At 43.9% G+C, this 17,678-nt stretch overlaps 2 protein-coding genes across 2 annotated transcripts; both read right to left on the bottom strand.

The window, feature by feature from the left end:
- Positions 1-153: 153 nt before the first annotated feature.
- On the bottom strand, positions 154-1,266 carry LOC134302355 (probable G-protein coupled receptor 148). The gene has a single exon (XM_062987432.1). It carries the CDS (start codon positions 1,264-1,266, stop codon positions 154-156), a length of 1,113 nt encoding a protein of 370 aa, XP_062843502.1.
- A 5,356-nt stretch (positions 1,267-6,622) lies between these two features.
- LOC134302210 (probable G-protein coupled receptor 148) lies at positions 6,623-7,576 on the bottom strand. Its single transcript, XM_062987243.1, has one exon. The coding sequence runs from the start codon at positions 7,574-7,576 to the stop codon at positions 6,623-6,625; it is 954 nt and encodes a 317-aa protein (XP_062843313.1).
- Between the last annotated feature and the right edge of the window lie 10,102 nt (positions 7,577-17,678).

Raw genomic sequence — 17,678 nt, 5'->3', positions numbered from 1 at the left:
AATGGACAGTGAGTGTAGAAACAAGGAGGTGGTTTTATTGTTATGGCTGATCAGTGATTTAAACACTTATTAAACATACCTGCTTGAATCTTCAGTAGGATTTGACAACGAAACCTTCAAATCCTTCAATAAATAAGAGACATAACTCAACAATCACATTGCAGGAGTTATAGCCCTTGGCCTATTGAGCCTAAAGAAATCCAGCAGAGCTCCACGCAGGTCCCTGTACCTGAGTCCGTACAGGTAGGGTGCCAGACCTTTGGGCAAGACCAGCAAGAAGTTGAAGAGAACCAACGACACCCACAGGCCGGCGCTGGGGTTTAGCCCACGACTGTAGCAGTACAGCAGCAGCTTGATCACCAGTAGCAGGATGGGACACACGGACAGGAAAAGGTGCAGGTAGTGAACCAGGAACGTTCCTTTAGCGCGAGACGACCGCTCGCCTCTCCACACTCCAGACTTACTGGTGTGACAGTAGAGGACCACGTAACCGAAAACCACCAGCAGCAGGGTAATCAAAACAGCGGTGACGGTCAGCAACATGCAAACCTGGAGAGGCCGCGAGTGGCTGACAGTTAGCACTAGCATTAAGGGCAGAGAGCAGATGTGAAGGGTGCATGGGCTCCTGGCATGATACCACAAGAAAAGACCCACAGATGCGGCAGGAAAGACACCAGACACGGCCCAGATGGCGGCGATCGCTCCGTAGGTTCTAGAGACAGGCCATAGCGTGGCGTATCGCAGCGGCAACAGTATAGCCAAGGAGGTGTCCAGCACTATGGCCGTAGCACTGAAGACACCAGCGCTGTAGAACACTCCCATTATGAAAAGCATGGTCGCGCAGGCCCAGTCCGACATCAGTACAGCAGCGGCGTTCAAACACGAGCTTAGCATGTACAGAGCCAAAAAGAGTAAGTCGCTAAACAATGCGTTGGCCAGGAGAAGATAGAGCGTCTGCTGCCGCAATCGTGTTCGGGACAGGATACGAGCCAGGACAATCGGTGTGGGTAAAAATACAGCCACGAATCCTAGGATAGGGCAAACCTGGAATACCCTCATGTGGTCAGGAGGGAGAAAAACATGCCACTCCTCGACAAATAGCTCGATCTCGGTACGACTCGTGTTAGCCAGGGCAGACTTGCGCCTGAGGCTCTCCGCCCGTCCAGAGCTGTTATACCAGTCGGCAAACGTACACAGAAGAGTCGGTAGCAAATCTTCCGCAGCCATGGAGAACCTCGGCGATTGTCCCTGCAGAAGAGCCTCCATGCTCACTCGAATCTGAGTAAGCGAGGGTTCAACTCCGGTCGCTTTTCTTCCTTCTGCAAAATGACAGCAAGCGCGGAAACCAGACGGCGGATAAACGCTGGACATATCGAACGGTTTCCCTCATGTCCGTTCATGGTTTCCATGGAGGTGGAGATGAGGGTAAACATTACCTTGAAAGTAAATGGAGTTGATGGAGCCTTCACACTACACAAAGTATAAAAACAGACTTAGCTCCAACTAGGCTGGTTATATAACTCAATCTACGTCTAGATAAACTAAAGCTCGTTGAGATGTCCTTATAATTAAAAGAAGGAGGAAATGCGTCCAAAATACAACCTGTTGGAAAGGAAACTGCGTCAGCCGTAACATTAAAACCACCTCCTACGCTCACTGTCCATTTTATCAGCTCCACTTACCATATAGAAGCACTTTGTAGTTCTACAATTACTGACTGTAGTCCATCTGTTTCTCTGCATGCTTTTTAGCCTGCTTTTACTCTGTTCTTCAATGGTCAGGACCACCACAGTGCAGGTATTATTTATTTGAAATTGACATGGTGGTGGTGTGTTAGTGTGTGTTGTGCTAGCATGAGTGGATCAGACACAGCAGCGCTGCTGGAGTTTTTAAATACCGTGTCCACTCACTGTCCACTCCTACCTAGTTGGTTCACCTTGTAGATGTAAAGTCAGAGACGATCACTCATCTATTGCTGCTGTTTGAGTTGGTCATCTTCTAGACCTTCATCAGTGGTCACAGCACACTGCCCACGGGGCGCTGTTGGATGGATATTTTTGGTTGGTGGACTATTCTCAGTCCAGCAGTGACAGTGAGGTGTTTAAAAACTCCATCAACACTGCTGTGTCTTATCCACTCATACCAGCACAACACACACTAACACACCACCATGTCAGTCTCACTGGAGTGCTGAGAATGATCCACCACCCAAATAATACCTGCTCTGTACTCTGTCCTGACCATTGAAGAACAGCATGGAAGGGGGCTAACAAAGCATGCAGAGAAACAGATGGACTACAGTCAGTAATTGTAGAACTACAAAGTGCTTCTATATGAGGACAAACTACAAAGTTGAATGACAGTATAGAACAAGTACTGTATGTATATTTTAGACCCAACACATTTTATCATTTATTCCACAAGACAAACTGGTACTTTATGCTCAGATCTGTCCAGTGGTCAGTTTTAATCCAGGAACCACTAATGTACATCTGCTTATAATTAGTTGCTGGAACAGGGGTGAGCTAAATATCTGGATAGTCTTAGAGAGCCTCCAAGAACCTCCCAAAATCCCCCCCTAAGTTTTCTTTGTCAAGTTTTACAATGCTGATTTTGACCTGGGCAGTCTATAACCCAATGACTGTGGTCACTTGTGTTCCAGCTACCTCCAATTCTTGGCAGACCAATACAAGAAACCACTGTTCCTTGTACTTCAGAATGGGTGCGGTCAGACAAGCCTTATTTATTTTAGCACAGGAAGTAGTCCAGCGTAATTACTGATGAGCAATAAGGAGGCCAAACAACAAAGGTAAATCACAGTATAGACCTGGACAGTCTATAAACCAATGACTGTGTTCACCTGTGTTCCAGCTACCTCCAATTCATGGCAGACCAAGGCAAGAAACTACTGTTCCTTGTACTTCAGAATGGGTGTGGCCAAACTAGCCTTATTTATTTCAGCACGGAAAGTGGTAATGAGCAATTAGGAGGCCAAACTACAAAGTTAAATGACAGTATAGAACATCCTACAGCCCCAGATTAATCTAAATTACTGTATGTATATTTTAGACCCAACAGATTTTATCAGATATTCCAAAAGACAAACTGGTACTTCATGTTCAGACTTGTCCAGTGGTGAGATGTAATCCAGGAACCACTAATGTACATCTGCTTATAATTAAAGTTGCTGGAACATGAGTGAGCTTTACACCTTGACAGGCTTAGATCCTACTATGCAAGAAATCAAAATAGTCTCCAACCACTGTTTCCCAGCTGCCTTCCTAAATTCCTTCACCACTGTTCCTTGTACTTCGAAATGGGTGTGGTCAACCTAGCCTTATGTATTTCAGCACAGAAAGTAGTCCAATATATCCTGGGTTGTTTGGAAGCTGGGGTCAGAGCGCAAAGTCAATCATTGTACGGTGCCCCTGGAGCCGAGAGGCTTGCTCAAGAACCCAAAAGTGGCTGCATGGCAGAGCTGGGATTCGAACTCTCAATCTTTCAATTGATAGCCCAAATCTCTACCCACTAGGATACCACTGTCCCCCAATGTTTGTTTGGTAAACAAGTGGCCAAAAGCATGCGAACACCCCTTTTAATTTATGGGGTTTAGGTTTAGTCTTAGATTTAGCCACAACCATTAATAACTGGTCTATGATACAAAGAAATCATGATATAAAACAACCTGACCTCAACCCCACTGAACACATTTGTCTGGATGTCCAGACCCTCTGTCCACACTGTTGCCTGACCTAAAAGAGTACATTCTCCTACAAAAATGCTCCAAAATCTTGTGGAAGGTCTTCCTTGAGTGAAAACTGTCCCAGTAGTTGACCACACCCATTGTGAAGTACAAGGAACAGTATTTTGCCTTGGTCTCTATTAGAGAGATGCAATGCAAAATATCATTGTACCTGAGTATTCTGTACTATTCTATTCTATTCTATTTTACAGCTGTTGGAATGGGATGTCCAACGAGCTAACAGTCAGGTGTCCACATACTTAGGGACAACATACATATGGTATACATCTACCAAATGTGAATCAGACATGAGAAACATCATGAAATAAACAGAATAATAAAAAAGTCTAATTAAAAAGATGAAATGACAAATTAATGATTAATTTATTGCATGACAGAGACCCAAACACCCGTAAAATTACAAGAAGCAGATCACGAGAAGACAGAAAAATGCATTTGTTGCAAGTTATCACAGCCAGCCAGTTATTTTTACCACAGAATATAAGATTTTACATTGATATTACCTCATATTATCAAAAAGCAGGGCTACCAATCTAACCACAAATATACACTGATCAGCCATAACATTAAAACCACCTCCTTGTTTCTACACTCACCATATAGAAGCACATTGTAGTTCTACAATTACTGACTGTAGTCCATCTGTTTCTCTGCATACCTTTTTAGCCTGCTTTCTCCCTGTTCTTCAATGGTCAGGACCCACACAGGACCACCACAGAGCAGGTATTATTTAGGTGGTGGATCATTCTCAGCACTGCACTGACAATGACACGGTGGTGGTGTGTTAGTGTGTGTTGTGCTGGTATGAGTGGATCAAACACAGCAGTGCTGCTGGAGTTTTTAAATACCGTGTACACTCACTTTACTGTCCACTCTATTAGACACTCCTACCAAGTTGGTCCACCTTGTTGATGTAAAGTCAGAGCCGATCGCTCATCTATTGCTGCTGTTTGAGTTGGTGATACTCTAGACCAGGGGTGGGCAATTAAATTTTCCAAGGGGCCACATAAGAAACTCGGACTGTTGTGGAGGGCCGGACCAATAAGGTGAACTTAATTCTGCTCAATATTCATTTTATCTTTTTATTTACATTTACATTACATTTTCAGCATTTATCAGACGCATTTATCCAAAGCGATTTACAATACAGTTACAGTATACAGTCTGAGCAATTAAGGGTTATGGGACTTGCTCAAGGGCCCAACAGCAGCAACCTGGCAGTGGTGGGGCTTGAACCAGCAGCCTTCTGATTACTAGTCCAGTACCTTAACCACTATGCTACAACAGTCCACTCTTTATGAAAAGCAGTGAATTGTACAGTTCTAATAAGCTGTTAATGTTTTGATGTTACATTTAGAAAATTAGAAGTATGCAGAGTAAAAACATCAACATTGTTTTACTATTTAAACAAACAAATGCAAAAACAAATGTGAACAAAATGTGCAGGTTTTTAAACTTTACACTATTTTGTTTTGAGTAATTACCTCATTTGTTTTTCAGTCCTTTGTTATTGTTTAATATTATTTTTTAAATCACAGAGCTGGTCCTGACTGCTTCAGTTCTGGATGTGTTAAACTTTATAAACAGTCTTTGTTGCTTTTGCAGTTTAGTTAGTGAAGCTTCAGGTGTGACGCTCCACATCGTTCATATGCTTGTAATTCTGTTTAGTACCGCAACAGCGATTTAGAGCCTAAATTCTGATCCTTAACCAGCGTTACATCTGACTTCAGTAAATAAACTATTCAGAAGTTCGTGTCTTGTTAAAAACTCCACCGTCAATCACACTCAGTTCTGTTCGCATTACAGTGAAGCTGATACACTCGCGCACACACGCGCATACGCAAATCGAAACGTACGGATATTTAAAGACAGCGCTCTCGTCAAAATCAATCCTGTTATATTGCATGTTTGATGTACATTTATTTACATCTAATTTTTAATTGCCACGAACCTCATGCGGGCCGGTTGGGGATGTCTCGCGGGCCGGATGTGGCCCGCGGGCCGTACAATGCCCAGGTCTGCTCTAGACCTTCATCAGAGGTCAAAGGACGCTGTTGGCTGGATATTTTTGGTTGGTGGACTATTCTCAGTCCAGCAGTGACAGTGAGGTGTTTAAAAACTCCATCAGTGCTGCTGTGTCTTATCCACTCATACCAGCACAACACACACTAACACACCACCACCATGTCAGTGTCACTGCAGTGCTGAGAATGATCCACCACCTAAATAATACCCGCTCTGGTGTATCCTATGGGGTCCTGACCATTAAAGAACAGGGTAAAAGCAGGGTAAAAAAGTATGCAGAGAAACAGATGGACTACAGTCAGTAATTGTAGAACTACAACGTGCTTCAATATGGAAAGTGGAGCTGATAAAATGGACAATGTGTGTAGAAACAAGGGGGTTTTAATGTTATGACTGATCGGTGTATCTATCTAGTGCACTAAGTAAGGAACATAAATTCTTTTCTAACATACAATCTAGTGCACTATGTAGGGAACATAAATCTATTATCTTTTACACTATCTAGTGCACTATGTAGTACACATTGATATGTTTACGGCGCGAACAGTTAGCTTAGTAGCTCAGTTAGCAGCGCCTAAAAGTTCTGTTATCACCCATATCCTTTGGTGTGTGCGAGATGTTTTTTAGCCTTTTTTTTTTTTTGGGCTTGGGGGGTCGGGGTCAAGGTCCGGGTCCGGGGGGTACCTCCCTGAAATGAGTTTTTGCAACTTGGGATGTCTGAATTCATAGGAAGTTTGCATGTATCTCATATGCAAATATTAAGCTAAATTAGCAAGGCAAGAATCCCAGAGGAGTCCAGTGTCATATAGCATGGTTGGCGCTCAGTCCCGGGCTCTAACCGTCGGTGGTCTGGCTGAGCCGTCTCTTCCTCAGCATGAGCTGTATCGTTTCGTAGACCTCCCGATAGCGCAGGCCGTACAGGTAGGGCGCGCAAGCTCGAGGGAGCACCATGAGCAAACACAGATTTGCAGTGTTGAGCCACGCTGCCACTTCCAGAGATTCGGACAGCTTCTTAAACTGCCCCAACTGCACTGTAAAGATCAATCCGGGTGTAAAGAATATCACCAGCATAACGGTGTGCACGAGCAGAGTCAGCCGTGCCCGTGAGTAGCGACTGCTCCATATGCCCGAGCCCTTGGTGACGATGTATAGACGGATGTAGCAGTAGAGAATGAGGAACGTGCAGAATATAACCCACACGCTGAAGTAGATATGCAAGCCAACATTTATTTCTTCCCCCAAAAAACCCAGACTGATGATCACCAGACACACCTTTAGACTCTCCGTTTCGCCCTTTTTGCTGACCTCCATGACCACCAGGAGAGCAAGTGGGAACGTCGCGGCCACGGCCCACACGAGCGCGATGATTTTCTTCACCCGGGACGGAGGCAGGATTTCGTTGTAGCGCAGCGGCCAGCGCACGGCCACGAAAGTATCGATGACCATGAGCGTGACCGTCAACAGTGAGGAGCAGTAGGTCGTCACGGTGGTGACCATCAGGAACTCGCAGAACACGTGGTGCATTTCCATGTCCAGCGCGTTGCAGGAGATGTTGGTGAGATTGAAGCTGAGGAAGAGGACATCCGAGAGGAGCGTGTTGGCGAGCAGGAGGTAGCGTGTTTCCTGACGGAGGGACGGAGTGGAGAGGATGCAGAAGAGGAGTAGCGGGTCGATGAACAGGGTCACGGTGGTGAGGAGGGTAGCAGGGATTAGAAAGTAATTCATTCCGTTAGTCTGCATGACCACGTACCACTTCAAGGAGGTAGAAGCCAGAGAAGAATAATTCATCTGTGAACGCTGATGTAGAGAATGTGAGATGAAGGTGAGATCTTTTTTAAGTTCTTGCTTTCTTCTTATAGAAAGGAGCTACCTACTGAGAAAAAGAAAACACTCACATGAGTATCTTTAAGTACCCACCTGATCCTGCAAGATGTCATCCAGTGCCAATTGACTCCTGCATTAGATTGGCTTTATTAATCTGCTCTAAGTGTCTCCCATGAAAAACTTTCATCTTTTAAAGTTCACCTGATTAAATTTTTCTCCCTTTTTAGCGCGTCCAGTTGCCCGATTGCATCATGCTTCCTCTCCACCAATGCCGATCCCCGCTCTGATTGAGGAGAACGAAGCTAACCCACTCCCCCTCAGACACGTGCGCAGCCTGCAGTATGCATCTTATCACCTACACTTCGATGAGTGCAGTACAACTCAGCGTTGTGTACGGAGAGACACACCCTGAGAGCACACTTCTCTCATCTCTGTGCAGGCGCCATCGATCAGCCAGCAGAGGTCGTAATCGCACCAGTCATGAGAGGGAGACCCCATCCGGCTTAGTCCCGCCCATCTGAACAACAGGCCAATCGTTGTTCATGTGGCCGCTCAGCCTTAGCCGGCAGGCAGAGCTGAGATTCGATACGATGTATTCGAGTTCCCAGCTCTGGTTCCAGCGTGAGTTTTCACAGCTGTGCCACCATCCAGTTTGCCGCTGATATTTTCAAAGAGATGAATTGTGTGATATGACGTGGTAAAAGTGACCCGAACAGTATAAACGCTTAACGTAAAAAATAAAGCATAACGTGGCTTGTTGTACTAAAACAATGAGTGATGAATTTGGGCAGTACAGAGCGCTTATAACCAGTAATAACGAAGAGAAATTAAGTGTTTCTGTGTCGTACTTTTAGTACATTCAGTCACGTTACGCTTTATTTTCACGTAAAGCTTTTTCGACACCACTCAGGTGGCGCAGCGGTAAAAAGACACGCTGCAACCAGGGCTGGATTCAGAGTACGTGGTATCGGTATCGTGGTATCGGTTGCTCAGTTGGGGGGGTGAGACAAAGAACCGGATGTGGGTCTCTCTCTGTCAGAACGCGATTACGACCTCTGCCGGCTGATTAGAGGCGCCTGCACAGGAGATGTGGAAGAGTGCCCTTAGGATGTGTCTCTCCGCATGCAACGCTAGGTGGCGCCAAACTCATCAATGTGTGGGTGGCAAAAATGCATCCGGCTGCTGCTCATGTTTCGGAGGGGATATGGGTTAGCTTTGATCTCCTCGGTCAGGGCAGGGTTCGGCATAGACAGAGAGGAAGAACGATGCAAAAATTTAACAATTGGATGCAAAAAAAAATGACTTCAGAAAGTGAAGTTAATACGGCTTAACACAGATACATGTGGTGTATTTTAGATTGGATTTGATAATTATTTCACACAAATGGATGTTCATGTCATGGACCTTTAATGATGTTTCACCACTCAAGCCGAGCGCTGAGCAAATCAGACTGAAGAAGTCACTTGGATGAGTGACGAAACATATCTCTATAACAAACTTGTGTCCAGATGAACTGATTCAACTTTGTGGAGCAAGCACTATGTCTGGTCAACATCTGGCTAATACTAACCATATGGTGAAACATGCTGGTGGCAGGATAATGCTATGGGTTTACTTTTCAAGAGCCATTATAATACTGGAGTAGATTCATGCCATGTCTCTGAACGTCCTTGATTGGCACAGACTAAGTCCAGGGACAGTGGTAGCCTAGTGGCTTAAACTGGCCCAGACTAAGTCCAGGGACAGTGGAAGCCTAGTGGCTTAAATTGGCCCAGACTAAGTCCAGGAACAGTGGTAGCCTAGTGGCTTAAATCGACCCAGACTAAGTCCAGGGACGGTGGTAGCCTAATGGCTTAAATTGGCCCAGACTAAGTCCAGGGACAGTGGTAGCCTAGTGGCTTAAACTGGCTCAGACTAAGTCCATGGACAGTGGTAGCCTAGTGGCTTAAATCGACCCAGACTAAGTCCAGGGACAGTGGTAGCCTAGTGGCTTAAATCGGTCCAGACTAAGTCCAGGGACAGTGGTAGCCTGGTGGCTTAAACTGGCCCAGACTAAGTCCAGGGACAGTGGTAGCCTAAAGACTTAAATTGGCCTAGACTAAGTCCAGGGACAGTGGTAGCCTAGTGGCTTCAATCGGCCCAGACTAAGTCCATGGACAGTGGTAGCCTGGTGGCTTAAACTGGCCCAGACTAAGTCCAGGGACAGTGGTAGCCTAAAGACTTAAATTGGCCCAGACTAAGTCCAGGGACAGTGGTAGCCTAGTGGCTTAAATCGGTCCAGACTAAGTCCAGGGACAGTGGTAGCCTGGTGGCTTAAACTGGCCCAGACTAAGTCCAGGGACAGTGGTAGCCTAAAGACTTAAATTGGCCCAGACTAAGTCCAGGGACAGTGGTAGCCTAGTGGCTTAAATCGGTCCAGACTAAGTCCAGGGACAGTGGTAGCCTAGTGGCTTAAACTGGCTCAGACTAAGTCCATGGACAGTGGTAGCCTAGTGGCTTAAATCGGCCCAGACTAAGTCCAGGGACAGTGGTAGCCTAGTGGCTTAAACTGGCCCAGACTAAGTCCAGGGACAGTGGTAGCCTAGTGGCTTAAACTGGCCCAGACTAAGTCCAGGGACAGTGGTAGCCTAGTGGCTTAAACTGGCTCAGACTAAGTCCAGGGACAGTGGTAGCCTAGTGGCTTAAATCGGCCCAGACTAAGTCCATGGACAGTGGTAGCCTAGTGGCTTAAATCGGTCCAGACTAAGTCCAGGGACAGTGGTAGCCTAGTGGCTTAAACTGGCCCAGACTAAGTCCAGGGACAGTGGTAGCCTAGTGGCTTAAATAGGCCCAGACTAAGTCCAGGGACAGTGGTAGCCTAGTGGCTTAAATCGGCCCAGACTAAGTCCAGGGACAGGGACCTCCTTGTTTCTTCTACACTCACTGTCCATTTTAACAACTCCACTTACCACATAGAAGCACTTTGTAGTTCTACAATTACTGACTGTAGTACATCTGTTTCTTTGCATGCTTTGTTAGCCCCCTTTTATGCTGTTCTTCAATGGTCAGGACCCCCACAAAACCACCACAGAGCAGGTATTATTTGGGTGGTGGATCATTCTCAGCACTGCAGTGACACTGACTTAGTGCTGGTATGAGTGGATCAGACACAGCAGCGCTGCTGGAGTTTTTAAACACCTCAGTGTCCCTGCTGGACTGAGATTAGTCCACCAACCAAAAATATCCAGCCAACAGCACCCCGTGGGCAGCGTCCTGTGACCACTGATGAAGCTCTAGAAGACAAACTCAAACAGCAGCAATAGATGAGCGATCATCTCTGACTTTACATCTACAAGGTGGACCAACTAGGTAGGAGTGTTTAATAGAGTGGACACGGTATTTAAAAACTCCAGCAGCGCTGCTGTGTCTGATCCACTCCTACCAGCACAACACACACTAACACCACCACCATGTCAGTGTCATTGCAGTGCTGAGAATGATCCACCACCTAAATAATACCTGCTCTGTGGTGGTCCATTGAAGAACAGGGTAAAAGCAGGCTAAAACAGTATGTAAAGAAACAGATGAACTACAGTCAGTAATTGTAGAACTACAAAGTGCTTCTATATGGTAAGTGGAGCTGATAAAATGTATATATATAAACAACTGGATGAACAGTGTTTCATTCTTCCAATACAGATCCAAACTCTTTAATCAATGGAAAAAAACACTGAAGCTGTTTAGATGCTGTGAGGTGAGCCAACACCTTGTCATGAAATTTCCCCTCATTTTTCCACACACTCTTCACTTCTCTTTTTGTTTGCATTTTATTTTTATGTTACATTGTCTCATTTGCAAATTTCTCTGTTATGCAAAACTCTGTTATGTTATTTAAGTTCCAATATCAAATTAAGATAATGAAACATGAATATGAAACTTAAGCTTGATAGTTTAATTAAATATATTTGAAACATTAATACACAATTACAATAAAAAAATTCAATTAAATAAGAAAGCTTTGGACAGCATTAGAAACTGTTATGTTTCAGAAGTTATCACTCTGGAAGTCAAAAACATATATAACATGTTGTTGAGAAACATGTGAATGCTGTCTGTGAAGACCTCGGCCATCTGAGGGGTGCATGAACCTCTTCTCTTCTCATCCACACTCCATTGCTTAGTGCTATTAATAGAAAGAGCAAAAGAGAAAGCTGTATTCATTATCACAAACTGAAGGCTATGTATCATAGTTTATCACAAATAGTGTACTGGCTATGCCAACTAAACCATAACAGCTTAAATATCTTAACTGAATTATCTGCTGAGCTAACTAGCTATCATTAAGTGGAGGAGGCTTATTATTTAGAATGAATGCTCTCATTAACGAGAGCAAAAATATGGAAGACGAGACAGGGTAACGTTAGGCTATAATGTTAAGTTATATAACGTTACTCATATAAATTACAGATTAACTATTGCACTTAATGTGTTAGATAGCTAACAAACCTGAAAAATAGCGAACTCTTAGAAAGTTTTCCGACATGTACTCTAGCATTAACAAACATTAACTACGTTGGTTAAAGCACAAAGCGGTGTAAAAACTTACATGTCCGGAATAACGCTGGTCATCACGGCTGCAGGGTGCTGGCGTTTCACCGTAGTGCTGGCGTGAAACCACAACTCTGCTTTGTAGTCTCTGCGTTCAGCTCGTTTCTTTGGGTTATTTTGGCTGAAATGCTCCTGAAATACTTTAGAAAGTTTCGGTCTCTCTATCTTTGCCTCTCTGTCTTCATAAACTCCCCGCTGCGCCATGGAAGCGATGCTGCGCCCCCTGCACTTCCTCTAGTGCGTTGCAATAATAACCACGCGTCGACAATGAAATTCCACATCGACAAATTGTTATAGTCGACGTTATCGATTATGTCGAATAATCGTTGCAGCCCTACCAGACAGTGTCAGAACAGTTAACAATTCAGATAACCACTATTTTCTCTGTTTCTCCACCGCTCCTGTACTGCCTTGAGCGGACAGTAGGAGTCGCTATTGCTGCAGCAAGGCCAATAGTGTCTGTTGAACTTGTTGGACATCCCATTCCAAAACCATGGGCATTATATGGAGCTGGCATGACTTTGCACCTATAACTCCTCTATGAAGATTTTTTATTTGGTCAAAAGAGCATTTCTGAGTGTGGAGATTTATGTTGGACAATAAGCCCCAGCTTGCAGTCTGCGTTCCAATTCATCACCAAATCTTTAATAGATTTAAGGTCAAGGCTGTTCGCAGGTTACTGTAGTTCCAAGAGCCACATCATGCTGGAACGGTACACTGCCTTTCTCAAACTGCCACATTTAGAGGCATAATTAAGGTTATACACCTGTATACTAATACATACACTGATCAGCCATGTTTCTGCACTGACTGTCCATTTTATCAGCTCCACTTACCATATAGGAGCACTTTGTAGTTCTACAATTACTGACTGTAGTCCATCTATTTCTTTATATACTTTCTTGCCTGCTTTTACCCTGTTCTTCAATGGTCAGGACCCCCACAGGACCACCACAGAGCAGGTATTATTTAGGTGGTGGATGATTCTCAGCACTGCAGTGACACTGACATGGTGGAGGTGTGTTAGTGTGTGTTGTGCTGGTATGAGTGGATCAGACACTCACTGTCCACTCTATTAGATACTCCTACCTAGTTGGTCCACCTTGTAGATGTAAAGTCAGAGACGATCGCTCATCTATTGCTGCTGTTTGAGTTGGTCATCTTCTAGACCGTCATCAGTGGTCACAGGATGGCTGGATATATTTTTGGTTGGTGGACTATTCTCAGTCCAGCAGTGAAAGTGAGGTGTTCAAAAACTACATCAGCATTGCTGTGTCTTATCCACTCATACCAGCACAACACACACTAACACACCACCACCATGTCAGTGTCACTGCATTGCTGAAAATGACCTACTCTGTGGTGGTCCTGGGAGAGTCCTGACCATTAGAGAAGAACAGCATGAAAGGGGCTAACAAAGTATATAGAGAAACAGATGGACTAGTCAGTAATTGTAGAACTACAAAGTGCTTCTATATGGATCAGACACAGCAGCGCTGCTGGAGTTTTTAAATACCGTGTCCACTCACTGTCCACTCTATTAGACACTCCTACCTAGTTGGTTCACCTTGTAGATGTAAAGTCAGAGACAATCGCTCATCTATTGCTGCTGTTTGAGTTGGTCATCTTCTAGACCTTCATCAGTGGTCACAGGACGCTGCCCACGGGACGCTGTTGGCTGGATATTTTTTTGCTTGGTGGACTATTCTCAGTCCAGCAGTGACAGTGAGGTGTTTAAGAACTCCATCAGCGCTGCTGTGTCTGATCCACTCATACCAGCACAACACACACTAACACACCACCACCATGTCCGTAGTGGCCCTGGGAGAGTCCTGACCATTGAAGAACAGCATAAAAAGGGGCTAACAAAGCATGCAGAGAAACAGATAGACTACAGTCAGTAATTGTAGAACTACAAAGTGCTTCTATATGGTAAGTGGAGCTGATGACATGCACAGTGTGTGTAGAAACAAGGAGGTGGTTTTAATGTTATGGCTGGGAAAGGACCCAGACTGCTCCACCTGGGAATCGAACCCAGGACCTTTCTACTGTGAAGCAAATGTACTACCCACTGAACTATCCTATAAGTACTGTTTAAATGAACTGACCGCTTTAATAAGAACACACACCCTGTTAGGACTGATGTACAGGTATAAAGTAGAGCTGTTTGTCCACAGTGGACACTTTCAGATCACACACACACACACATACGCACACACCTGTGTACATAGTAACAATTATCAGTTTTAAAAGCACCAATAAAACGAGCCTGTTTTTCACATGAACTATTGATTTAACACACTCATTCACTCACAGCAAGGCTACACACACACACACACACACACACGATCGATCCACTAAAAGTAGCCATCGGTCACTTACCTGCCGGTCCGTTGACACTAAACTGCAGATCGATATCTAACGCTCGCGCGCTGCACGCTCGCGCACTCGCAATCAGCGCGTCAACGCTTTATTGACTCGTGAACGCGCACCTGTCCTCAGCTCTCCAGTCGCTCCATGACTACCCGATGTTTCAGCTAAATTACTCAAACACTGACACTTTCCTCTCACAACACAGCTCAGAAACCAAACATTACCCAACACATTAGCACCAAAACACGCTTTTCTAACCGAAAAACATCGCCTCAGCTGTTCAGGGTTATTAGCAACGGCGTTTTTAGGTAAGCAAACAAGCCCGTTTTATTATACGCAATTTATGTCAACTTCCTGTTTTCTTATTTGAATACAATGTTTACAAATTATAACGTTACTAAAAATAAAAGGGTATCATTGTCTTTGAAATACTGTTTGAAATACTACTTAGAAACATTTTAAAGCATTCGTTTTGGAGAAGACTCCAAAATCAGAAAAAGTTGGGACGGCATAGAAAATGCAAATAAAATAAAAACGCAGTGTTCCTTACATTTACTTTGACTTTTATTTCATTGCAGACAGGATGAACCTGAGATATTTCATGTTTTATCTGCTCAACTTCATTTCATTTGTTAATAAACATCCATTCCTGCATTTCAGGCCTGCAACACATTCCAAAGAAAGTTGGGACGGGGGCAATTTATGGCTAGTAATGAGGTAAAAAAAAAAAAAATAATAATGATGTGATTCCAAACAGGTGATTGTAATCATGGTTTGGTACAAAATCAGCATCCAGGAAAGGCTGAGTCCTTGATGAGCAAAGATGATCGGAGGATCTCCAGTTTGTCAACAAATGAATGAGAAAATGATCGGAAGAGATTTGCATATTTCTCCCTCTACAGTGCATAATGTCAATAAACGATTCAAAGAATCATGAGGAATTTCAGTGCGTAAAGGCCAAGGGTGCAAGCTTAAGCTGAACACCTGTGATCTTCGATGCCTCAGACGGCACTGCATCAAGACCCACGACTCAACAATAGCTGATATAACCACATGGGTGAGGGATTACTTTGGCACTCATAACTTTACTGTGTAAAAAGAAGCCTTATGTTAACCATGTCCAGAAGCGGCGTCGACTTCTCTGGGCTCTGACGCATCTAGGATGGACCATCACACACTGGAAATGTGTATTGTTTTTAGATGAATCAGCATTCCAGGTTTTTTTGGGGAAAAATTCGACTCTGTGCTCCGGACCAATAACGAAAATGACCATCCAGACTATTTTCAGCAACAGCAGCAAGTCCAAAAGTCAGGGTCTGTCATGGTATGGGGTTGGGTCAGTGCCCTTGGCAAAGGTCATTTACACTTCTGTGATGCAGCATTAATGCAGAAAAGTACATCGAGATCTTAGAGCAACATGTGCTGCCTTCAAGACGTCATCTTTTCCAGGGACGTCCATGCATTTCTCAACAAGACGATGCAAAACCACATGCTGCACACATTACAAAGGCATGGCTGCAGAAGAAGAGGGTACGGGTACTGGACTGGCCAGCCTGCAGTCCTGACCTGTTCCCAATAGAGGATGTGTGGAGAATTTTAAAATGAAAAATGAGACATGAGGACCCCGTACTGTTGCACATCTTAAGACGTGTCAGGGATTTGTACATTTTTGTACAACCCCCAGAAAAAGTTGGGACAGCATAGAAAGACATTTACTTTGACATTTATTTGGTTGCAGACAGGATGAATTTGAGATATTTCATTTATTAATAAATGTTTATTTCTGCATTTCAGACCTGTAACACATTCCAAAAAAAGTTGGGACAGTAAAGCATGTACCACTTTGTAATGTTGCCATTGCCAAAAAATACCTGGAATGCTGATTCGTCCGACCACAATACACGTTTCCACTGTGTGATGGTCCATCCTATATGACTTCAAGCCCAGGGAAGTCGACGCCGCTTCTGGACATGGTTAACATAAGGCTTCTTGTTTGCACAGTAAAGTTTTAAGTGGTGTTTGTGCTTGTAACTCTGTATTGTAGTGCTTGACAAAGGTTTGCAAAATGAATCCCTCGTCCATGTGGTTATATCAGCTATTGTTGAGTGGTGGTTCTTGATGCAGTGCCGTCTGAGGGATCGAAGATCACAGGTGTTCAGCACTGAAATCATTGAATGGTTTAATGATATTATGCACTGTAAGGGGAGAAATATGCAAATCCCTTCCAATCTTTCTTTGAGGTTCATTGTTTTTAAACATTTCAATCATTTTCTGATGCATTTGTTGACAAACTGGAGATCCTCTGATCATCAAAGACTCAGCCTTTCCTGGATGCTGCTTCTGATGCTGCTTTTTTCACCTCATTACTAGCCCTAAATTGCCCCGTCCCAACTTTTTTTGGAATGTGTTGCAGGCCTGAAATGCAAGAATTCAGATTCAAACTGTCTGCAATGAAATAAAAGTCAAAGTAAATGTAAGGAACACTGCATTTTTATTGTATTTGCATTTTCCATACTGTACCAACTTCTTCTGATTTGTTTGTGCACTAATTTCACCTTTCTCTTTAGGTCCCGCCTTCTCGCATTTCTCAGGATCCTTAGGAAGCAGAATGCATGACTTGCAGGTGTCAAATAAAGGTGCCAGTTTAGCAAAACACAAAACTGCACTTAAAGCAAAGAGCTCATCAGGTAAAGACCGGGATGTTGTTACATTTCACATCATTAAGCATGAACTGCTACAGATCAATAGACTGCACATCTACCTTGTTTAAAAGTCTGTCCTTGATTGTAAAACAGTGTAAACATTTCCAAATGCGTGTACTAAGATAGAGGTTATTTCAGCCACATTATGGGAAATAGCTGAACTGTTTTATTTGTAGTTTTTGTTTAGGGCTAAATGCTGAATTGAAAGTAATAAGATTATCTGACCATGAATGCTAAATTGTTAGTTGTGTAACTGTTTATTTATTTAATTTCAATACCATAGTTGCGCAGTTATTGATGCATTTGTCAAGTATATATATATATATTTTTCCCCTTTTTCTCCCCCTTTAGCGCATCCAATTGTCCAATTTGCATCGTGCTTCCTCTCTGTCTATGCCGAACCC

The sequence above is a fragment of the Trichomycterus rosablanca genome, chromosome 25 (genome assembly GCF_030014385.1).
Source record: "Trichomycterus rosablanca isolate fTriRos1 chromosome 25, fTriRos1.hap1, whole genome shotgun sequence".
Taxonomy (NCBI): domain Eukaryota; kingdom Metazoa; phylum Chordata; class Actinopteri; order Siluriformes; family Trichomycteridae; genus Trichomycterus; species Trichomycterus rosablanca.
Note: the sequence above shows the minus strand (reverse complement) of the source record. Positions and strands in the feature narration are given on the sequence as shown.

Excerpts from the sequence above, each read along its gene's own strand:
- LOC134302355 (XM_062987432.1), bottom strand. The coding sequence starts at position 1,266 with ATGGAGGCTCTTCTGCAGGGACAATCGCCGAGGTTCTCCATGGCTGCG.
- LOC134302210 (XM_062987243.1), bottom strand. The coding sequence starts at position 7,576 with ATGAATTATTCTTCTCTGGCTTCTACCTCCTTGAAGTGGTACGTGGTC.